Source organism: Lepisosteus oculatus, chromosome 7 (genome assembly GCF_040954835.1).
Source record: "Lepisosteus oculatus isolate fLepOcu1 chromosome 7, fLepOcu1.hap2, whole genome shotgun sequence".
Taxonomy (NCBI): Eukaryota; Metazoa; Chordata; class Actinopteri; order Semionotiformes; family Lepisosteidae; genus Lepisosteus; species Lepisosteus oculatus.
The window spans coordinates 37540851-37565530 of record NC_090702.1 but is presented as its reverse complement, the minus strand read 5'-3'; the positions used below and the strand labels follow the sequence as shown (position 1 = coordinate 37565530).

Here is a 24680-nt window from a genome sequence, read left to right as displayed (position 1 = left end):
GGCTGGGGGTGCCGGAGGAGTTACACAGTGACCAGGGGCGTAACTTCGAGTCCCAGGTCTTCGCCAGGGTGTGCCAGCGCCTGGGGATTACTAAGACGCGGACCACCCCGCTGCATCCCCAGAGCGACGGGTTGGTAGAGCGGTTTAATCGGACGCTCGCCACCCAGCTGGCCACCCTGGTGTCCCGGCACCAACGGGACTGGGACCGCCACCTCCCCCTTGCGCTCTGGGCGTACAGGACCGCGGTCCAGGAATCCACCGGGTGCACCCCGGCCTCGCTCATGCTGGGCCGGGAAATGCGAACACCGGTGGACCTGGTCTTCGGCCCGCCGCCCGGAGACGGGTCGGCACCGCCGGCTGGACCGGACTACGAGTGGGACCTGCGGCAGCGGATGCAGCGGGTGCACAGCTTTGCACGGACCCACCTGACACAGGCGGGGGTCCGGCAGAAGCGGTACTACGACCTGCGCTGCAGGGGGCCTGCCTTCCAGCCCGGGGACTCGGTTTGGGTGTACAACCCGCGGCGCCGCAAAGGCCTCAGTCCTAAGCTGGCGCCGTCGTGGGAGGGGCCCGCTGAGGTACTCGGGGTGGTGGGCGAGGTCTGCTACCGTGTCCGGTTGCGAACACGGGGGAGAGTGGTGGTCCTGCACCAAGACCGCCTGGCCCCCTACCGGGCCCGGGAGGAGGAGCCGTGTGGGGAGGCTCCAGAGGAGCAGCCGGGGCCGGAGCCGGCCGATAGTGGGGCGTCCGTGGATCGCCAGCCGTCACCGCGGCGCAGCGGCCGCTCACGCAGGGTTCCGCAGCAGTTGGCCGAATACGAGTACAGCCTGAGGGGGGTGTTCGACGTCGGCGAGACGCCAGACGCTTCAGGTGGGGGCAGTGTAACGCCCTCGCCTGGTGGTGAGGAGGAAGCGCCCCTAGGCGCTCGTAGTACCGCTGGGCATGCTGGGAGTGGTAGCCGGGAAGAGTCTGAGGGTCAGCACGATGACCAGCGGCTGACCCTGCCTGTGTAAATAATGTCCTAGTAATTCTAGTGCCCTGTGTAGTCCTGTAAAAGTAGAGTGTGTTGTTAGGTAATTACCACCCTAAATGTGTGTACGTGTTCGTCAGTCTCCTCATGTGTGTGTAGATCCTGTGTTTGGTTTTGGTGTGGTTGTAAAATAAAGCCAGTGCTTGGTTAATCGCGTCTCCACTGTTCTTTAGTTCTGAGAAAGAACCTGCAATACGCTACAATATTATTTTATTATCAATACGGAGGTTTGCTTGTGGCTTGTTTGTCGTCAGTGTAACATTAAATGTACTTTTAGTAATACAAGGAACAATTAGCAATGAAACTTAAAGTAATTAATATGTGTATGTTTGTAGCCAGGGTATGATGTTTTTTTAGTTAGTCTGCCTATCACAAAACAAATATCTCCTCTCTTTTCGAGGTAGAGATGCAGTCACTCTTGACTGCTTGAGGTGTAATGTGCCATATCACAACAACTGCCACAGTATGATGAAAGGTATAAATATTAGGCAATAAAAAATAGAAATGCAATACATTTGACATTGTATTAACATTTACAAAAGATACATATTTAAAAACTGACGTTTTTATCCCTATTTCTCACCTGTGTGTGAGATCACAATGTGCCCAGTGGGTGTTGTGTTAAGAGGGTAAAACGATTCAGTGAGGATTATTTCACAAAGTGAGATTACTGAACCAGATTACATTTAGTAAATATATTGACAAAAGTCTGGATTTTCAGTTTCACACAACAAGATCAAATTATATGCAGTTGGGAATTAGTTCTGTGAAGATGCCCCCCTACAAAAAACACAAACAATAAAACTGTGTCGGTTTGTCCATTAAAAGTAGTAGCGCTGCTATTCCCAGGATATAACACCTTATATTTATGATAATCACGTACAAGTAACCTGACCATTAGTAACACAGTCTGGATAGTTCAGGCACTGAATTACTGGATGAGAGGATTACAGCAGAAAAAACATGAATACCAGTATTTTCTGTGCATTTGTGTGATCAAGAAAATTAAATCTGTCTCCAAAAACCACAGGACTTGCTGTTTTAGCCTTAAAAAGGGAACATAAACATATTAACACACAATTAAATTTTCTAAAGTAAGGCATAAAGCATGTCATATATTTCATAGTTGTGTCAATATATATTTTTAAACTGAAGATATAATCTAAGCAGTTCCTCATTGTATCCTTTTGAAATAACTGGGCAATTCAAAAAATATTTAAAGATCCAGCCTGTCTTTCAACATGTGCATTTAAAAGTTGAGAATGAGCCGCTTCCTGCTTTGAAAACTATGTACTATTTTATGCAAAGCAAATACATAAACATGGAAAATTAGTTACATGATTCCATATTAATATTTTATATTGCGTAGATTTAAAGAAGCACAGTAGTAGAGCAGACTAAATGAAGCAATCATTTTAACTGACATCTAATGCACCAGAGGTACCACCTTATCGATTTTCATCTGCCAGTCAAGTTAAATTTGTGTGCTGCGGTATGCTATGGTGTGTTTGCCACTGGAAAAAACTTTTCCTGTGCATTCTGAGTGGCTACATCAGTATTTCAGTATGATTTCTCATTTAGAAGGCAAAACAAAACTTTTGTACAATTATCTATTACAAGTTTCACCATTGATGTAATAATCCATAGGTTTATAATATATAGTGAAACACAATCCAGAGGATGCAAAGTGAAAAGGTGAACTTAAAACCAATAGCAGGAGACACTTCTTCACACAAAGGGGTGTGGAAACATGGGAGTACGGTACTCAGCCACACTGTTCTGGTGAAGCTAATACCCTAGCTTCTCATAAGAAATGGCTGGATGAAATGCTTGGATTGATTAGTTGATAACTCCAAACAGGCTAGACAGACCTAACGGCCTCCTCTTGTTTGTAGGCTTTCTTATGTTCTTATGTATACTTCTGACTTAAATTCACAGGATACATAAAAACCAGACACATTTTCCATAGTTAAAAAGACCGTAAACCACCTTACACGTTAAAATGTGAAAAGGTTGGACCAATGAAATGTCAGGGGTAATAGAACAAAGTTATTCCATTTCCCTCTTGCATGTTCTTCATATGTAGTATATAGAAAATGACTTCCTGAACAACCACTAAAAGTAGGATTTATTGTTGCTACAGTATGTGGCCACCCCTGGGAATGAATTTGTATTAGATGTCATCAGATGTTTTTACTACATTCACAAAGGGCTTTCTCTGCTTTCGGAAGTCTAGAGTTACACATGTAAACTAATATTTCCCTTTCCTTTGAAGGAAGTCTCATGAAAACACTGGGAAAATATACAGTATAACAAAGTTTTTTAAAGGACACAACAATGAAGTAACAACAGACAACCTCATCATTCACAAGGTTCAAATGGCTGTGCAACCCTAATGACTGAATTAACAACACGCAGGCAATAAAACCTTGTGACACACACATCTACAATTTTGAGGCAATTCTAAATAGGGCCAAACACATCACCACACCTCTCAAAAACAATGCCATGACCCTCCTCAGAACGGGAATACAGTCCATCTCATAGGCTGGGACTACAGCATCCACAAATCAAAGAGAATGTCCCTGTCTTCATAGGAGTTTACCCTGTGCCTGAACACCATGATACATAAAAACCTAGTCCAATCTGCAAGAAAGTGATAAACTTTATCCTGTCCTGTAAGACCAGTCCTGAACTAGTTCTTTCAAAGTATTGGTTCAAAATCCTTCAGCCTTCCATTTCTTCTCCAGAGGAAAGGGAGGGAAATGAAAAGCCTCTGATTTCACTGACCAGTTCAAGTGAAAGGGTAGGTTTATATTCAATAAAACCCTAGAACTGTGTCATTGATCTTGTCCTGTCTCACTGAAGACTGCACCTGGTTAAGCTGTGTCTACAAGGATTGGTGATATCCTAATGCAATTCTTCACGGTGAAGATACATTTTGTAAAGGCAACAGAATAATAACTGTAGTAGATGTCAGCTTACAGAGGAACGTAATCAGACATAGTCCCCTTTCCCTATGACAAAAGAGTTGAGCACCTAATCACCAGGAATCTTTTTTTTCTTTCAGAAAAACATAGAATTTGGTATTTAACACAGATATTTTCAATCTTATTTAATACTAACTATATTTTGGGAAACAAATACTGTTGTTTCATAATTTTAAAATACATTTTACAGTAGTAAAACCTACACTTTTCTGTACAAATTATGTGGTATTCATAATTACCTGTTGTTGATCTCGTTGTTGTTGATGTTGTTGGTGTTGTTGTAGATACTAGCAAAGAATAAAATAAGTACAGTTAAGATGTAGCTAGATGTAGTGCAATATGGTGGAACATTAAGGCAAACTAATTAGTAGCGTGGGAACAGGGAGTTTTAGGGGCAGAAAATGAAATAGTTGAAAAAAGAAGTGGACAATATTATTCTAGAAAGCACACTAGAACCTAGTAGTAAAACCTACACTTGTATTATGTGGTATTAATAATTACCTGTTGGTGTTGTTGGTGTTGTTGTAAATACTAGCAAAGAATAAAAGAAGTACAGTTAACACCATTACGTTCAGAAACAAAATATCAATTAAGACACACCAAAATATAAGTAGTGAAAATATGATTTTTTTTTTCAGAAAAACGTAGAACTTCGTATTTAACAGAGAATTTTTCACTCTTATTTAATACTAACTATATTTTGGGAAACAAATACTGTTTCACAATTTTCAAATACATTTTACAGTAGTAAAACCTACACTTGTATTTTCTGTACAAATTATGTGGTATTAATAATCACCTGTTGTTGATGTTGTTGTTGGTGGTGTTGTTGAAAATACTAACAAAGAATAAAAGAAGTACAGTTAACACCATTAAGTTCAGAAACAAAATATCAATTAACACACCAAAATATATGTAGTGAAAATATGTGAAAATATTAATCTTTTTTTTTTCAGAAAAACATAGAATTTGGTATTTAACAGAGAATTTGTCATTCTTTTTTAATACTAACTATATTTTGGGGAAAAAATACTGTTTCATAATTTTCAAATACATTTTACAGTAGTAAAACCTACACTTGTATTTTCTGTACAAATTATGTGGTATTAATAATCACCTGTTGTTGTTGTTGTTGTTGTTGTTGTTGGTGTTGTTGTAAATACTAGCAAGTAATAAAAGAAGTACAGTTAACACCATTAGGTTCAGAAACAAAATATCAATTAAGACACACCAAAATATAAGTAATGAAAATATGTATTGTAATAAATATAAGGTTTATACTATTCTTTTAAAACATTAAAGTTCTATGGTGGAGTTGCATCTGAAATAATAAACATTGATGTGACAGTTCCCACATATTGATAGCACAATATAGCATGCCTTTAGCTGTGTTAGCTACAATTTTTAACATCTTATGAATCCCTTTGGTTAACAATTGTTATTTTATACCTTCTTAGACCTTTAATTCAGTACCGCACTATTAAGAAATATTCAGGCCATTCCTTTAAATGGGGGGGTAAAAAGACTAGTTTTATATTCCAGAGGCTTTAACTCTGGGGAAATAGAAAACAACAGATTTCTGTTTATTGTTAAAGCCGCGTGAAAATTTACCACTCAAGAACATATATGATTATATGGTGTGATTCTATGGTGGATGTCTTCCCTAACTTGTCTTTCCTAGATTTGTTCCCTTGGACTGACCTTGGATTACTATTTTCAAATGTCAGTGATAACAGAAATCACTAAGGGGTATTTCAACTCCTAAGTGCTTTAACTGTTCTTTTTAACTTTTATTTTCTACTGTTACTCATTTGGAAAGAAAATCTATAGAAAAAAAATACTTATAATAGGGGCTGGAGAGAGTATGGGCAAGGGTATGTTAGCCCTCCTGCTGTTTTATTTTCCCATGTTAGTCTGTTCAATCCAAAAATGTTTATAAATCATAATAGTTTTTATCCTACTTCATATTTAGATCAAATTTAGAAACAGATTTCAGGTTTGACTGTTACAGTAATGCTGCTTTTTATCAATTGGTATAAAATCAGTATGGGAAGATTATCAGTTTTGATGCTTTTATTCATTTCTACATTTAAAATGGACAAACAAAGCTTAGCATGTGATCTTTATTATATATGTGCAGATTTTGAAGACCTTTTCTAACCATTTTTTTTTTCTGAGGCCTCCTGAAATTTGTTTTTCAAACTGCAGGTTGTGGTCTGTTCTCGTGGGACCAAGCCTGAGTCAAGTCACTGTCCAACTGTGACTCGATTCCCTAAGCAGTGGCACACAATGCTCACCACCTGGGATAATATGACATAAGTCAACAAGGTATGAGAAGCATGCCTCTCCTCTAATCGGTTCTGAACCTCCAGTATGCAGCTTTCTTACTGGGGACACAGGAAAGGGCAAGTGGAGAAAAAAGTGGGATGTTCGGAAGAGTCTGCTTACACTTCCTCATTTTCCCATGAGTGGGGTCATTGGGTTCTTATCTGTGAGGTGAAACTCATATGTATTTATATATTATATACTGCATGAGAATTGTGACATTTTTTTGGTTGATCTGGTTTTAATCCACTTGTCTGAGAGAACAAGGTTTAGGGGCTCCAGGGGCCTCAAAAAACAAGTTAGACACTATATCACTAATAATCCTTTGATAACTACTTTCAGAACCAAGCTAAAGGCATCTGTTTTTGGAGATAAATTCTGTGGATATATATCAAAGTAGGAAGACTATGAATAAGCAGCATGGATTAATAATTTCATGCTGATGTCAAAAATGCATCTCATTTACAACAACAGAAAAGGTAGTTTTTTAATATGGAAGCAAGATCCCTTCCTAAACCAAAGTTGCTTGCTAAAATTCAAATTAGGACCCCAAGACCTGTGGAAATGACCAAATCATGATTGTCAAGCAAACCACATTTTTAAAGAGGTGTACTGTAGTTCAGTAAGGCAGAACATTATGGCAAACTAAATGGTAGCACTGGAACGGGAAGTTTTAGGTGCGGAAAATGAAATATGTGAAAAAAGATGTGGACAATATTATTCTAGAAAGCACACTAGCTGAAAGTAGGACAGCTTTCTGTAATGAACAGTTCTTTCTGACCCTTCCCTATTTCGACACGATCCAGGGAAAAGTGAAGAAACACTAGGAAAAAGATCATGCAGGAATACGGGGATGAAAACAGGGGGAGCGTGTCCAAAGTGTGCAGGTGTCCAGGGGAGTGAGTCCGCGGCAAACAATCCAAAAGTAATCCAGAGGGTAATCCAAAAACACAAGAATAAATCCATGGCCGGGTGATCCATCCAACAAGGGATTAAAAAACATGAACCGGATCGGAACCGGCAGAAGGGGAACAGGAACAGAGATTAAAACCTTAATGGGACCAGGCGCTTCCAGATCCCGGACTTGCACGATACGGAGATCAGATGCAGAGCCCAGATTAACGTCAGTGCCTGGCTTTTAAGGTGGACAGGGAACAGGAGACCGGTGCGGGGAATGACACAAACCAGGAAGAACCGGAGCGCCCTTAAGGAGGAGGGACTACAATCGTGACACTATCACTGCGCTCACATTAGGATGCCTGCTGGCACAGGGAACAAGATAAAAACTAGGAAAGATGGCATTACACAAGAGATGACAACACAGTTTATACTTGAGGGCTGACCTATGCCATGAAGGATGACAAAAGAATGAGATAAAAAGAAAGGTTTGTAAAGAGCTTCACAATATTATTGTAAAAGAAAAATGTAAAATTAAAGTTAAAAGAGAAAGAAGAGATTCCATATTAATATTCCACATTAAGTAGATTTAAAGAAGTACAGTAGTAAACAGATTAAATGAAGCAATAATTTTACTAACATCTAATGCACCACAGGTACCACCTTATCGATTTTCATCAGCCAGTCATGTTAAATTTGTGTGCTGAGTGATATTGCGGTATGCTGTGGTGTATTTGCCATTCAGACGTTTGCTGTGCAATCTGAGTGGATACATCAGTTTTTCAGTATGATTTCTCATTTAGAAGGCAAAATAAAAATTCTGTACACATATAGTATCTATTATTTTTTTTACTTTTGATGTAATTATGCATGGGTTTATAATATATAGTGAAACACAACTGTTACAGAACCCAGGAATTAGCCGTGGAGAGAGACCGGCGAGACAGGAGGACCCTATGCGTAGCGGTAGGAACGGAGCAAATGAGAGGGTTCGTCTGGGCTCAAAGTATTGGGTGGAGTCGGGGTAAGACATAAGACCTCGGGTAGTGGATGTAGGGCAACCAGGTGAGGCGAGCCTCTTGACAAACGATCCCAATGCCGAGCGAGGAGGAAGGAGAAACCCGGAAATATAAAGCCCCAGAGACAAGACACACCAGAAGTACAAGGAAAGCACATGGAAACTAGGAACAGGACAGAGCAGGAGTACCTTCCAGCTGTGGAGGGTGTGACAACAACCCTGGGAGGCTGGGACTACATTCTCAAGACCTGGGTTCGAGATAATGCAGTGAGGCACGAACTAGGGTGGGAGCGGCGAGGGCACAAGCCCTAGAACCCGAATTCGTTACAATAACAAAAGGACAGACAATTAAATATGGGCTATTTCGAAGTCGCAATTCTGAGATATAAAGTCGGAATTCTGAGTTACTAACTCGTAATTCTGAGATAATAAGTCAGAATTCTGAGTTACTATGTCCAACTTCTGAGTTACTGAATCGGAATTCTGAGATACTATAGCGCTTTTTTTTTTACTCCCTGGCGGAAATGGGCTTCCATATAAAGTAAACAGTAGAGCAACAGCAGTAAAACAACAGATCACTTTGTGGGAGGCGCATAGTGCTTTTGAAAATCTCAAATATGATTTTTGCTGTTTAACTGTTTTCTGAGATTTTGATTAAAACTGTGTTTTAAAAAATAATTGAGAAGACCTCTATTGTTTTAGTTAAAACTTGTTTTTTACTTACTGCAATTGAGTGTTCCATTCAGGCAATAACTGTAGACATAAAATAGACATATTAATCAATCTCAGAAAAACAAAAAATGAAGGCGTCTTATATTAATATATTCTTAAGGTTATTGGAAGTGCCTATTGAGGTCTCTCACGAAAGGGACACAATTAACATTTGTAGTTTTCAGGAGCTTCAAAGCAAGAAAGTAACTGAAATGTTTACTGACTTGTACTGGTACTGGAGATAAACTGTTAAATGGAATTGTCTGGTTTATCCTTGTTCTGATCAGATTTTAAGATCAGATCCAGGTTAAGTATTTGAACCCTGGTAAATGAGCTTGACATTCTGTTGTTTTTAAGAAACTAATTTACTATATAGAAAACCCCTTAGGTTAAAAATGATCTCTCTAGGTTAGTGAAAGCAGTTTTAGAATAGAGAGATACCTGTAGGTTCCCTATTCATTTTAGCAGCATCCCCACATTTATATATAGAGAGATTTAAGTCTAAGTTGTATTCTGTTTAGTGCAGATGGCAGGTTTATCTCTATTTTTTTGGTCTGTTAGGTGTTATAAAGGATTCAAACTTTGGTAGGTGTCTGGGTTTTTTCTGGTTGTTCAGGACTTAGGCCTTTGAGACACCTGTTTCGCAAATAGTATAATTTGTATGAGGTATGTTTATGTTGTGTGTTGTTTAGTTTGCGATGTGTCATTAGTAATAAATATTTAATCCAGTGTGCCCGACATATTTTTGTAGATTTTGTAGTTTTTGTAGATTTATAACATCAAGGAAAAATAAATGAGAAAATTAAGAAAAATATACCTTTTTTGTGCTATTTTTAGAGATGAGTTAACAAAATTATTGATTAATCTGTGGTAGTTTATTTGCTTTTGAAATGACAAGAATGAAGTGATTGATAAATCTCAAATATGATAATAAATGCATTTATATTAAAGCTTGGAAAAGTAGAGCATACTAACAAAAAATAGCAAACTAATATGCTCTATATAAATCCAGTAAACAGGTAACAGAGAATGAGGCAGGTCAATATTAGCATGAACTGAGAAAATACACAGGACCACATCAAGCATGTATATTTAGCTTGAGTAAATGCACAAATGTTCTATTAAAAAGTCTACATCTACGTATATTCCTACGTTTGCCACGCAACAGTTCCTTTTTGTTTTGTTACAATGAAAGGATTTTCTTTGATAAAGTAACATTTCTTTTTTCTTTCTATTTTTAAAGCTTAGATGAAGCAAACAGTATTTTGTTGTATAGACTGTTTCTATTTAAATGCATCCAAATGATTAAACAGGATTCTACAGAACTGAGAAAATGAACTTCTAGGTTGTTTTGTATTCTTGCATATTTTAGACTTAAAATTAAATCTTTAAGATGAAGATAATTTGATTATTATGTAAAACAAATACATATTTGAATTATTTATTGAACCAGTAATCCAACAGTAAATATCTGTGTGTAAATAAGTATGTAAATGTCTCCTGTAACTGTTATCAGTCTTTCATATCAGCTTTTAGGAATTTTGAACCTTTCTTCCTTGCAGAACTGCTTCAAGTTAGTGACATTTAAGGTTTTCCATGCACAAACAGCTCACTTCAGCTCACATTTCAATGGGGTTTAGGTCTGTACTTTGTTTTGGCCAATCCAGAATCTGAACCTTATTCTTCTTTAGCCATTTTCTTGTAGATCTACTAGTATGCAGATTCAGTTGACAAATCAATGGCCTGAGATTTTCATCCATAATTGAATGATGACCATACCAAATTAATGGATTCGTCACTGCTGGCAAACCACCCCAGTTGTGAGGCAGCAAAGCAGCCCCAAACCTTAATACTCCCACCTCCATACTCGATGGCTGGAATGCCTTCTCTTGTTGCAAGGGTATTTTTTGTTTGGTTTTCTCCACACAAAATGTTTCTCATTGTGGCCAAAAATTTAAACTTTGAAGTCATCTTTCCATTCTTCCAGTACTTTATGTCCACTGGGTTTGTCCAGGCGCACTTTGGAGAACTTTAGATGGGCAACATTTTTTGTTCTGGCATTGTTTCTATGTAAACCACTTGTATTCAGTATTTTCTTAATCAAGGGACGAACATCAACATTATCTGCAGTGAGAGAGGTCCTTAGATGTAATTCTAGGTGACGTCTAGGGTGATTTTCTGAATTGCTCTTAGTGACATCTTCAAGAATGATCAGTGACCTTGAATATTTCCCATTTGTACTGTATACAGTATTTCTGGGACAATGGATCGATAGAGCCCCCAAATGTTAAGAATTGGTTTTGTATTCCTCCCTAGTCTTAATGAGCATCAACTACTCTTTATCTGAGGTCCTCTGAAATCTCTTTTGAACATGGCAAGACATGTTTCCACCATTCTGTATGGTGTACACCAAACTCACAAAGTTCCTGACCATTAAAGGGGACAAGGTTGCCCAAATTAACCCATTATTCTAATGACTAATTCTAATCAATTATTCTAATAATTGAGAGAAATGTGTATGTTACCTGTATTAATACGTGGCTATATATTGTAAGAAGTGATTTGCTCAGTAGAAAACCTTATCCTGGTAAGTTTCTTATCTTACTCTGGACTGTATTTGTTGTTTTTTGCTGTTATATTGAGGAATTTTAGAAAGTCCTAAAGAAGGACTGACACTTTACCCTACACCTTAATATGCTCTGTGAACCTAAGCCTACTATTAATGATGTTTTCTCTCTCATTCTCTATCATAATATCTTTTACATGGTTCTCTCAGTGTAAACAAGTGACTGCAAGTATTCCACTTGAGAACTCCCACTTTTCCCACTGGAGCAAGACATGCATCTTAGAGTTACTTTAATTGCCATAGTAGAGTAAATACAGAAAGATAATCATGCTTTTGCAGGTTTTCTCCAACCTCTCTTTAATATATAGTTCATTTATCTCCTAAAACAGAGCTTGAATTTCAGTGGGACAGTAATATTAAAAATGTATAAGACATAATTCAGTCCTCTAATAAAATACAGTACATTTGGTGTATCACCCAGCAAGTCTTGGTCCTTCTATCAAATGAATGTTCACTGAATATTAATAAATTATTATGAGTGATTTTCACATTTTAAAGGATTTAAGGTTATTTAACAAGACAAGGTTTATTAAGGTCACAATTTTAGTGTTCTTTAAAAAGATATTAGTGCAGTCATTGATATACCAATTAAGTGTAAACAAGAAATGCTAAAACAGGATCAGCTATTGAGATTAGGTTAATCAGGATTCATTACCAATTAAGATTAAATAACAGTTTAAAGCTTAGGTTATTTGTTAATAAGAAAGAGGGAGACTGCGTTGAATCTCCCCTACCTTGAAAGAGGGTTGTGATTGTAACCCCTATAAGAGTGTTATAGTGTAATGTTAGTGTAAATCCTGGAGGTGGTTTGAGTTTTGAGGATTACAGACCCTATAGCTGTCTGTGGAAATGAAATCCACTATAAAACAGGCAGCTTCAAGGAACCACTATAGGTTAAAAAGCTTCTGAGGTGAGGAGGTGAATAACTCTCTAGTTGGATATAATGGGAGTTGTAGCCAGAGAGCATTCCAGATGATTAGTTTCCTAAGGAAAAAATGTTGTACCTTAGTGTGGTTATTGAGAGTCTTCTCCAGTTGGGAGAACGGTGTCTTCTTGTTGCAATACTGAGGCATTGATTTGGGAAATTCTGAAAACATGCAAACTACTGGCCCACAAATGCAATGTACGGCAGTGATTACATTACAATGTAATAAGTAAAGTTTATTCCAATTTATTAAAATATTCCTCTCTCCACAACTCCACAACTGAAACGATATTTCTTTTCTTCTCTTTTCAGCATGGAATAAACCTTTACTTGTTCCCTTGCAGCCTACACATGCTGACACAGCTGCTTATTTGAACTATGGTACAATGTACTTACCATGTCTGACCACAGATTTTCATGGTTTGATTAGGTTCAATTATGTTTTCATTGTAAAAACAACTGCAGTCTCCCAAAGTAGTACATTTCATTGTGTTTTCATCAAAATATGGTGTGTCATCTGGACACCTTGGATAACAGCCTACATAGAAATATATACAGTAGAAACAGTCAACAAATGCATTTATATATATATATTTCAGTTAAACTTTACTTCCATGAATAAATGTGCATCATAGTACTACATCATGATGCAGTACATCAAAACATCTAGTGAAATATAAACTCAAGCTTATTAAAGAAACATTTCCTGTAATGATCCTTGTCTTAAAAAAAAAACTTGCTTTCCAAAGAATTGAACTATTAATAGAAAACATTTATAAAATATTCTCCTTAGCATTTTAAGACATTGAGAAAATATCTAAAATATTTTGTGGGTAAACACTTTGAGCAACAGAAAGTTTTTCAGTTGAGCATTGTAAACATTTTTTAGAGTTTAGTTCTGACCCTACTGCTGTCTTTTAAACACTAACATTATACAGAGTGCATTATCTGTAACATATTGGACACATTTTCTGATGATGCAACCTATCTAGAGATATAAGTAATAGGTTTATTCCATGCTGAAAAAAAGAAGAAAGAGAACACAACGTTTCGGCCGTGGAGCCTTCTTCAGGTGTGAGAGAGACAGGGCAGTTTGCCTACTGCCCTGTCTCTCTCACACCTGAAGAAGGCTCCACGGCCGAAACGTTGTGTTCTCTTTCTTCTTTTTTTCAGCATGGAATAAACCTATTACTTGTTCCTTTGCAGCCTACGCATGCTGACGCAGCTACCCACCTGAACTATCTAGAGATATGATTAATTTAGGATTTAGATAATACAAAGAGATGAATCAGAGGACAGGGACACAAATGGAGAGTAGAAAAAGTATTCCAAACACAGAACAAGATGCACTACATCACACAAAGTTTGAAGAGTCTGGAACAAGTTTCCCAGCCATGTTCCTGAAGGTAATCCCCCTTTAAAAAATGGCTGTGAGATTTTTGGATCATCCATCCATTCATTTTCTAACCACTTCTTCCAATTCATTGCCACTGGGGAGCCGTCAAGCAACAGGTAGAATTGTACACTGCTTGGGATGCCAGTCCATCATAGGGCACACACAGACACAAACAGAGACATGTACTGTACACACTCACACCAAGGGCTTATTTTCCTAGAAGCCTAACCATAAACTGGAATACCCAGAGGAAACCCACGTGAATAAGGGGAGAACATACAAACTCCACACAGATAGGGCCTTTGATCTGTAATTGAACCCAGGGCCGCAGCGCTGTGAGGCAGTAATGCTAACTAATGTAACCAATCATTTAACTACTAACTACAAAACAGGCTAGATGCTGTAGGCAGAATGCCCTTCCTTATAACCTTTCTAAAAATGAATTTCTCAAATAACTGCAGATTATCAACATATATAAGCATAAGAATCATACTATAATAATAATAATTGCTTACACATTATACAGTATAGCGCTTTTCTGGACACTCCACTCAAAGCGCTTTACAGGCAATGGGGACTCCCCTCCACCACCACTAGCATCCAGATGGCAATGGCAATGGCAGCCATAGTGCGCCAGAACACTCCCCACACATCAGCTATTAATGGGGAGGAGAACAGAGTAATGAAGCCAATTAATAGATGGGGATTATTAGGAGGCCATGACTTGTAAGGGTCAATAGGAATTTTGGCCAGGATGCCAGGGTTTCACCCCTACTCTTTTTGAGAAATGCTCTGGAATTGTTAATGACCACAGAGAGTCAGGACCCCAGTTTTATGGCTCATCCAAAGAACTAGTGAAAGAAAACTAAAAAAATAACTAAAAATAAAAAGTAAGCTGAAAACTTAGCAGAAAAGAGGCAGCCCGGACGTGTAACTGAAAGAAAATTGGAAGTGTCACTCTTACCTTCAAGCTTTCCAGTGAACTTATTGTTTTTTCCACATGTTTTCACTTTACCACAAGGATCATAATGCCAGCTACATTCTCCAGGGTTATTATAATAATCACAATATACAGCTAGAAAAATAGAACAAAGCATTTTCATATATCTAGAAATTAAACATAAAAGGATATTTCTACATCAATTTAAATAAAAAGACTTTAAGTGTTGTTTTTTACTTCTTTATAAATCAGTTTAATTCCTAGAAGAATGGAGCTTAAGAGGACAGCTTTTGTAGACAAATTCATAATATCACGACGACGTGAAACAGCATTTGATTTTGAAACAGTTTAAAATGAATAAACATAAGTAGATATCTTTTGCTACTAGTATCATGTACTATACATTCTATGTTTAAGACAAACTTTGCTACTTATATTTTAATAAGTAGATAATCTTAGACAAAAAACTGAAATAGCTGAGACATACGGCACAAGTCAGGGGTTCTCCACTGGATGCAGACACCCTTCTCACTGCATGCTTCAGCATACGCAGCCACAGTTGTGCAAAATCCCAGGAATTTGCCTTCAAACTCACAAGAACATGACTCTTGCACACACACCTCATAATAGTACTTGGGGTCCACCTGAATTTAACAGATAAAAAGGTGAAGACAGATTTGGATATGTACTGTATGTTAGTAAAATTGCCATACTGCAAATACTACAGTAATGCTCAAACGTTGGAAAATGTTCATAAATGTTGAGTAGGGCTATAATATTGCTAATTGTTTTTCCTTATAATTCTTATGTGCCTAGTTCTTATTGATCACAGTTCTTTTCATTAGCATCTTAATAAAGAGTGCTTCCAAGTATTTCACTGATAGTGTATGAAATATTGTCTCTCTTTACAATTTGTCTGTGAGAATACCTCTCCCTATTAAGAGCAGTACAATTTTTGTCTAAAAAATCTTTCTCTAGACTCCATTCATGCCCCCTAATTTTAGTTCATTGTTTATTTTTAACTTTAATTTATTTTTAGCCCTTTGTTTAGAAAATGAGATGCAATAGTATTCACAAAACACTAAGCAGCTGGTTGTCCTACAATTTCACATGGCTCACTCATCTGAAGATGACAGATGAGGACAGCTATATGGAACACCTCACACCAAGCTGTAGGAAGTAATATACCTCGTTTTCATTGATAGCCACTGGAGTGTTTGAGTTGCTGTGGAATTACTAAGAACTTGAGTTGATAAAGATCTCAAACCTGTTAAAAATAGAGGGCTCCTTGTTCAAAACGCCCAGATACCTAGAGAATGCAATGGGCGTTAATCTCATAAGTGTGAATATAGGGGGCATAGTGATTTCAGTCTCAAAATAGTTTCCAGGTGCTTTGAGAAGATACTGTACCATAGTCAATCTAAGAGGGCGTACCCCCTTCTGGTTTGGGCCCCCCTCTGATTTCGTCTTATGCAGTATATTGGATAAAGATTAAATTTCTGTTCCTACAATATGAATTTTCTGGGTTAAACAGTACAATATATATTTATTTTACTGTATGAAGAAAGTAGGAAGCAGTTAAGTCTCTGTTGGACAGATATACTTAATGGTTTAACCTGTCTAGATAGTTCTGAAACTCTTATAAATGTTCATGATGTGTTGGATAAAGTAATTTTGTTCCTCTGCCTTCAACACATAGGACAATAAAGTATGAAGACAAAGACTTTGTTAAAAGCAATTTTCACAGTTATAATTTAAGAAAGATAAACTTCCAAACACTGAAGATGTTTCAGTCGCTGAAATAAACTTCTCTGGTAGAGATGTTATATACAGTAATACATTTGCACAATATTGACAAGTGATTGAATCCTCAAAAGTTGCACAGATCTCTCTGCACAAGGTACATTAAATGAAAAAGAAAATCTACTGTCACTTTCAAACAAGCACAAATGACTTGTTTGAATATCCCAGAAAATAAATTTCCAAGTATACCCCAATAATCATTGCCAATTCCTTAGGTATTTTTCATGCTTGCAGTTAGCAGTTTCACCTTTTCTATTTTGGAAATGTTTTGTTTGGAGATCTGGTAAATTATATGCATTCAAACAGTTAATTTCAAAAATTAAAAAAAATCTTGAATACATTAATGGATTATGAACAACATATTACCCTTAATTCAATTAAATGGACAGGTGTTTCATTCAGTATATGAACCACTTTCATCTTGACCAATATTAATATTCTTTATACTGTGTATATATAATGTATATATATATAATGTAGTACTTATACCCCAGTTAAACAAACATGTATGCATTATTTTACAGTACCTTGCTATGACATTTTTCAAATGTTTTCTCTAGAATCATTCTGCATCTCCTTTCAGCCCATGTGAAACAATAAGAGTGTCTCTCACAGGGGAATGTCTCATTCACTGTATCAGAACAAGCGGCACCAGATGTTTTCCAGCTGTTACCAAATTCTAGTTCTTTCGTCACTGAGAGCTTTGATCTGGTCTGGAGGTCATTTTTTGCATTTGAGTCAAAGTTTCCACAGAGACCACACACTTCATTCTGCAAATCAAACAATAATAATTAATGTGAAAAGGGGAAAAATAAGTATTTGTAGTTGTCACTATTTTAATATTAAATATAGATTGAAGTGACCCATATGAAAATACATATTAATAGTTTGTAATGGTCAATTTAAAATTACTATTTGGATCTATGATTTAATTATAATTTCAAGCAGATTTCCATATTTAGTTTTCACATTTTTGTATTAAAAAGAAAGAACAAGTTAAAAAAGGAAGGAAGAGTGATGCAAGTCAAAATCATTAACATCATAACTATAAATACATTAACATTCAATAAAAATCAAACTATCATTTATAACTGATATTTTTGAAGACTAAACTTTGATCTTTCAGAAACCATGTCATATGACAATAAAATACTCTGGTATCTTCAAATAACACTAATCATGTTTTCATAAACTGGCATTTTTTAAATAGTGATTGAAATGTTTCTACCACGTTACTGATGATGTTTCACCAGCAAAATAACAAAAAACCTTTTTATAAAACAATGGATTTTCAGTAAGGAAAACACACTTACAATCCACTTAGATGCCAGAAGGATGGTGACTCTGGTATGTTTGTCCCACACCAAGGTAATTCCAAGTTTAGGAACTGTGATAATTATGTAAAGCCCCACTGTGTGAACTGAGTATACGGGCTCAATCTCACAGGAGTTTGGATTTTGTGAGTTTATGGTCACATTCATGTCACTTAATTTTAAAGTAACTTGATCCTGTTGAAATTAAAAGAAACATATTTAAGTTACAAATTAAAAATAGTAGAGACTAAGGGCTGAAAATAAATAAATCAGTTGTTGACACCTTGATATCAAGTACAATAGCCCGAGAACATGTCAGAGCCTCATCACAGCAGGGAACACTCTCTGCCTTGATTTCAAAAGTTCCATTCCCATTACCACAGTCATCCTGAAACGAAAAGACATAGAAGGATAAGCAAACTCATCTGTGCATCAAAGAAGTATAGAAAACTCACATCAAAACTAAATCTTAATTCTGAACATTGTCTTTGTTTAAAGAGCAAATCTCAAAGACATTCTTATGTGGTTCACTACATACAACAGATACCCCAAGTTATAAATGTCTTGAGCTCATTAACTTACCTCCACAAGAGTATATTCACAATTCCCATCAAATCTGTACGATTTTAAATCAAAGGTCTGATAGTGTCCATCTCCATAAACTTGGCATTTACCAGAGCAATCATTAACAACGCAGATCCACTTTCCATCTTGACAAATGCTGTAATGCAATAAGTTATATACTGTATGTGAGAATGAGCCCTGCATTGTAGATTTTGGCAACTCAGCTTACAGTTTTCAGTTCCACCTATGATACTCTGTTTTATACTTACCACTTTTGACAGTGTAAATTTAATTTTTCTCCAGGTTTGTACACTTGACCACTATATGTACACGTGCAGTCTTCATGAGGAACACAATTTCCATTATGGTCTTCATATTTTCCTTCTGGACAGTAACAGCCACTCTGACATTCTTCGCTGGTGTGCTAGAAAAGAGAACAATATTAAAATATACTACTTTTAATTTTTTATCACTGCAATAAAAATGTATGATACAAATTTAATGAGATCTCAGAATGTTTCATACTGTGCAACGTAATGCTAAGCTAAAGTGATAGTTGAAGTAACCCAGTTCACCACTTAAGTACAGCGGGCATTATGTGCCAGCAGGACCACTATATATCATATATATATATAATGTATTTGATAAATGTCATGCTCACACCGATCTCTTTGGCAATGTGCACTTTGGCAGCCAGCCACTGCTCTACCCACCTACATGTTCAGTTGCCATGAACAACAATTTGACAGGAGATATGAATCACCTGGAGACTGTTTTGAACTCACCTGATTCAGGTGATACAGGGATGTTAAGGACTCTGATGCTGATCATGGCTCTGTGATCAAGTTCCGTCCCTGGGTATCTTGAGCTTGTTTTCTCAGAGTCTCTATCTTGTTTTTCTTTCTCTGTCCTATTTTACTATGTTGGATTCCTGACCTTTGCTTTGTTTCAACCTCATTCCCGGATAAATCCTTGTCTTGGTATCTCCACATTGTTTATCTCAGCTTGGACCCTGGTTTGCTTCAACCTTGTTTTATAGGATATTCCCTTTGTGCTTTTGGATTGTAGCGGCAAGGCTTATTAAAATACAGGAATTACGTTTTCTGCTCCCTTGCCAGTAAGGCCCTATCTCTCTCGACATCTCTGTGGTGCAGCCACAGAGAAGCTATTCATGCAGGCTGATTTAAAGATGTTTTCTTTTGATAAGGGACAGCTCCCAAATGGGGATGCACTTAGCTAAGCCTGGCTCATGATCAATGGTCATCCATTGGCGCCTAAAAGTCTGCAAGATTCCAAGGGAGAGCCTCATCCAAGTGCTTTACAACCCCAAGGTCAGAGGGCATGGTTACTCATCATCAGCCAATCAGAAACTGGTAGGGCAGAATAACCCAGGTGGGTCTCTGATGCCCATGAAACTTTCAGCCAATGAACAAGCTGAAGTTCCTCCAGGTAAAAGCAGGCATAACAGAATTCCAAAAAGGAAAGAGAATTCCAGGGCAGGACGGCCCCAGGCCAGAACAGCTAGGAAGCGCAGGACATTATCGCAGCACTCCTCCTGAACATCCTCAGACTCAGCCCGGACTACCACGTAACGGCCAGTGTGTCCAAAGGCCAGAACTTTGCTTTGTTCTAAGAGTCGAGAGCGGAGGTTGCCACGCGTAACCAAAGGATCCACCCGAGGTTAGTATCAGCAACACGCCTCGTGAACAGGTCGGAACTGTGGACAGCTGAATCAGTATTCAGAACTAGCGCTTCATCAGGAACGTACCGGTCTTCTTCCTGACCCACTGGGACCCACGGTCACTTTTCTCCTGTGCACAAACTTCGCTAGTTAAAGCCAACACTAACTAGCCGGTCTTCAGAGAGCAGTGCAGCAGGAATTTCTCAAGCCGCACCGAGCAAAGCCTGGCACGGAGCCAGAGAGTGCAGACTGGACAGCAAGAAGCCTGCAACTGTTTCTTTGTGCCTGCAGGAGATCTGAATCCCCAGAGATTGAATGAGTATTCAACTTCACTCCATTACAGCTCGAGAATTCAATTGTTATCCCAACCAGTTGATATCAATTTAATTCCTAAGAGTTATGTACTTGTTTCGAGTATCTAGTGTAGAAATTGTAACCAAGTTCAATTACGAAACGGTCTAAATGAATGATATACCGAACATATGTCCTCTTGGTAAATGTAACTCTTTGTAACTGAATGAATATATATCTTTTGTATTCTGCTAACCCTCACGATAAGATCTGTTAGGGTTACATGCATATTCTATTTATTAATAAATGTATCCTCGTGTATTAGTACCTGTGTGTGTGTGCGTTGTTTGAGTTATATCGCATGGTTGAATTCTAAGGCCATTAAAAGAATCATTTTGTGATTTACTGCCACAATTAATAATTGTCCCAGTAAATGCCCAAACCCCTACAGAACTGGTGCCTCGTGAGAGCACACTACAGGATTCACCAGCTTTGACCCCAGCCTTCTCAACCAAAGATCTGAACTATCGTCTCTACCTGTCTCAGAGCTCTACTACTTCAAGGAGTCCAGAGCTCGTTGCAGCACCACACCACCTGTGTTCTCAACGTTCCCAACTCTCCTGCCATTGCACAGCCTGCAGCTAAGTATGTATACTTTCAGTATCCAGTATGTACTGTATACTTTCAGCACAACCCAGTACATTTTTGCACGCAGCAGTGCTTAACGTTCCCCTGACTGTGTGCTAACTGTGCAGTTCCCAGCACAGTTAGCACAGCAGCATCATACAGTATGTTAATATTCCACTGATAGTAAAATAGAAAACAATTAAAATGAATCATCCCCACTGTGACACAGTGGAAGGAAACTTCACCTTTTCACTACTGGAGAGCCACTAACACCACTAAGGCACCCATCTAAATTATTTCTCTTTCCCTGATTGTCACGTGAGAATGTCTCTCATGAGCACCACCTGAGCTTCAAATTAAGAGCCTTGCATTACATTGTCAAGTGACTCCCCTTCATTCATCCCAGTACCATGCCATCAGCTATAGAGCTAAGGCGCACGTGTTTTGTTTCATTTGAATAAAAGATTATTCAAAATGTTTCTCTCAAGCCTCAACGCTCATCTTACCTAAGTTGAGAACCCTAAGTTTTTAGCGACTGCAAACAAGCTCTCTACCTCAGTTGACACTTAAGCATGTGAAAACATAGTCCAAAAGAACTTCACTGTTTCACCACCTAATTTGGCTTTACCAGAACTTACCTTTGGCAGATTTAAACTATCACATGTCTTTTGACTTGTGCTTACAGAAGAATGAGCACAGTAAACAAATATTTTCTCCTTTGTACAATCTGCAAGAAATAACAGTAGAAAGTATAAAATACATAACATGCATTGATATATATTCAGTATTGCAATATATGGAACATTTAACCTGACTAGGAGAAAGACTTGACTTTCATGAACAAAGTTTGTCTTACAATGATAGATATTGTTACAATCCATGAGCTTATCGGAAAATGAAGTTTGCATTTTACATCTTATACTGTATTATTCTTAAGAACAAGTTAGATTAACATTTAGGATTATGAGTTCATTAACATCCTGTGCTACTTTATTGGTTACACATATGTCAAATGAATTTAGTTTGTATTTTAGTTTAGGCTTACTTGTATTATTCTAATTATTTTAACATGCTGTATCATCTGCATAGAGTTTTTAATCGAAATTTAAAGTATTTTTTATGACTATCATTTTATCTCAACATCAAAGGAAACCTACTCAACCAAATTTAGAAATACTGACCGAGTATCAAGTAGACAACTTACTACATTTAACAATCACACTCTGCTGTTTTATCAGTACAATCATTGGTCATCAACTGGTTTAAAAAATAACAATATTATATTATACAAGACAAGATATTGTTCAATATGATTTGATTTGATAAAATATGAAGTTCAATTGTGGTTTGCATTCTGGCATTTTGAATTCCTGGCATGCTATCTCAAGAGCTATTGAATATATTTGCATAGGTTTCTTCAACTTGTTCAGGTTTCTTGGCTTAGTCTGAAGGCTAACTGGTTATTTAGCTTCTAGGAAAAACTGGCCTAGTACAGAGTAAGTGTGTGTGTTTATCTGTGTGTGCCCCGAAAGGGACTGGTGTCCCATCCAGTGTACATCTTGCCTTGTGCTTGTTGCTTTGTGGATTAGGCTCTAGCTCCCCTGTGATCCTATGCTGGATAAAGCAGTTAAAATGGATGGATGATGTTTAAATATGTTTTTTTTATTTTTAACTTTGCAGTAATTTTATTTTAACTTGAATTACATCTTACTTTGTTTAGGACTGCAGTCAAGTATCCCATCTTCACAATTGCTGAAATTACATTTAAAATTAGCATTAGATTTCTAGCACATATGTACAGTAAGTATTAAATATATTAATACTACTGATAAATGTAAGCATATTTTCAAAGCTCACTGGATACAATTATATTTATATGGTCTCTGTACAAAACCCTTTCAAAGGCATGGTATGGTCCAAATAATTGGTCAACCACAGAAACAACCTAAAGAGCTACGGTATATTATATTTCAGTTCAAAGAATAGCTCAGCTTGTCTTTGATGACCCCTCCCTCTCCCGCCATCTTCTCTCCCATTTTCAACTGTTGCCTTCTGGGAGGCGTTTTAATTGCCTATGGCCAAGAAAAATATATACAAGAAATAATTTGTTCCCTGTGCAATTGGTGTGTTAAACTCAGTTCTTGTAAGTGACTGTATGCTGTATGAAGCTGTATCAATATAGTGTAATACATGGGCAGAGTGAGATGTATTGTTTACTGTACAGTATTATGCGTATTGTATGTATTGTTGCATGTTTTGGACTATTGTTTGTTCTTAAGGTGTATTTCATTTATGTTGAGTGTTATTTATTTTTTGTAGTTTTATTAGGGTGAATCCAAAGACAAAATTCCACCTTTACAGATGGACAATAGAGTTATATAAATAAATACAAAAATGCACAATTGAAAGTCTCTGCAAAGAGTTTTTATACTAAAGGGACAATTTGATACACTGGTGACAGAAAGATTGCCTTCACATTAATGATTGGGAAAAAAAGGAACTTAATTTGTTTTGCTTTTACGGTATCATGTGCTATAGATTTATAAATAGTTTAATAATTAAAGTGCTTAGTGTTTTTGTCATAAAATCATATTTTTTTAAGCTGTGTTAAAATATTGTATATCTGTCATTAACATATTACACAAAGAAATATTTCTCAAAGTCTCTTAAGAGGTGCAACACAAATTTAAAATCTGACTTTCTCTCCCTGTGAAGAGACTCACCAGGATTGATATCCAGCGATATCAAAAGTCCCCCGCTTATAAATGTCATTTCCATGGTAACACGGACATTGAAATGTTGATGTACAGGTCTGTTCATTGTCCATGTGGGAGCCTTCTGAACATCCACACCCCTCCACAGGGTCGTCTTTGATTTCACACGTAAAGTCGTACACAGAGAGGGAACGGCAGGTACGATTGCAGGCTGTCATGATGTATTCAAATTTTTGGTTCTTGGGACATGACACAACTGAAATATTAAACAATACCACAAGAGATATACAGTAAGATATAATATGATGACTAGCTCCCTATCAAATAAGTTAAATAACAATGGTGATTTTATGCATCCCAGTAATAGGTGATTTTTAATGGTAATTAGTCCTTGTTATGGTATTGAATCAGGTTATTGTTTATTAAAATTAATAACAAAGAATTGAACATACTGCAATCATCTTTTCTCCAGTCTTCCACAATTATTCCCTGGGCAGCACAAGCTTTGGCATAGTTACCAAGAGCAGTACACAAGCAATCTTGAACATTTTCAGCACAATGACACACACTTTCTTCACAGGTCTGAAAAACAAATGATGCATGTTATTTATTAATGCCTTATGTCATGTAGAACTACATTTTTTATCTTTTAATGTATAAAACTTTGCTTTGTTCCATAAGAACATTTATCCTATAATGAAATGGATAAGGACTACTGTGTACTGTAGCTCAATCGGTAGCCCATATAGATCCAATGATTTCATCCAGCACTCTCCCAAGAATCCCATTTGGTCTATTTTGACTATTTTTAGTCATTATCTAGAAGAAG

General features: G+C 37.2%; 1 protein-coding gene across 1 annotated transcript in view; it reads right to left on the bottom strand.

The window, feature by feature from the left end:
- The window catches only part of LOC102690310 (mucin-2-like), a gene marked incomplete at its 5' end in the record, with an annotated part of 77325 nt that overhangs the window by 34774 nt on the left and 17871 nt on the right, over nt 1–24680 (bottom strand). Inside the window, 16 exons of the mRNA XM_069192471.1 lie at nt 4260–4307; nt 4522–4551; nt 5138–5182; nt 8985–9013; nt 12919–13060; nt 14883–14993; nt 15346–15502; nt 17189–17431; nt 17975–18169; nt 18258–18362; nt 18557–18695; nt 18808–18962; nt 21776–21864; nt 22849–22889; nt 23861–24107; nt 24304–24433. Coding sequence (XP_069048572.1) covers nt 4260–4307; nt 4522–4551; nt 5138–5182; nt 8985–9013; nt 12919–13060; nt 14883–14993; nt 15346–15502; nt 17189–17431; nt 17975–18169; nt 18258–18362; nt 18557–18695; nt 18808–18962; nt 21776–21864; nt 22849–22889; nt 23861–24107; nt 24304–24433 — 1906 coding nt within the window. The remainder of the gene's footprint in view (nt 1–4259; nt 4308–4521; nt 4552–5137; nt 5183–8984; nt 9014–12918; nt 13061–14882; nt 14994–15345; nt 15503–17188; nt 17432–17974; nt 18170–18257; nt 18363–18556; nt 18696–18807; nt 18963–21775; nt 21865–22848; nt 22890–23860; nt 24108–24303; nt 24434–24680) is intronic.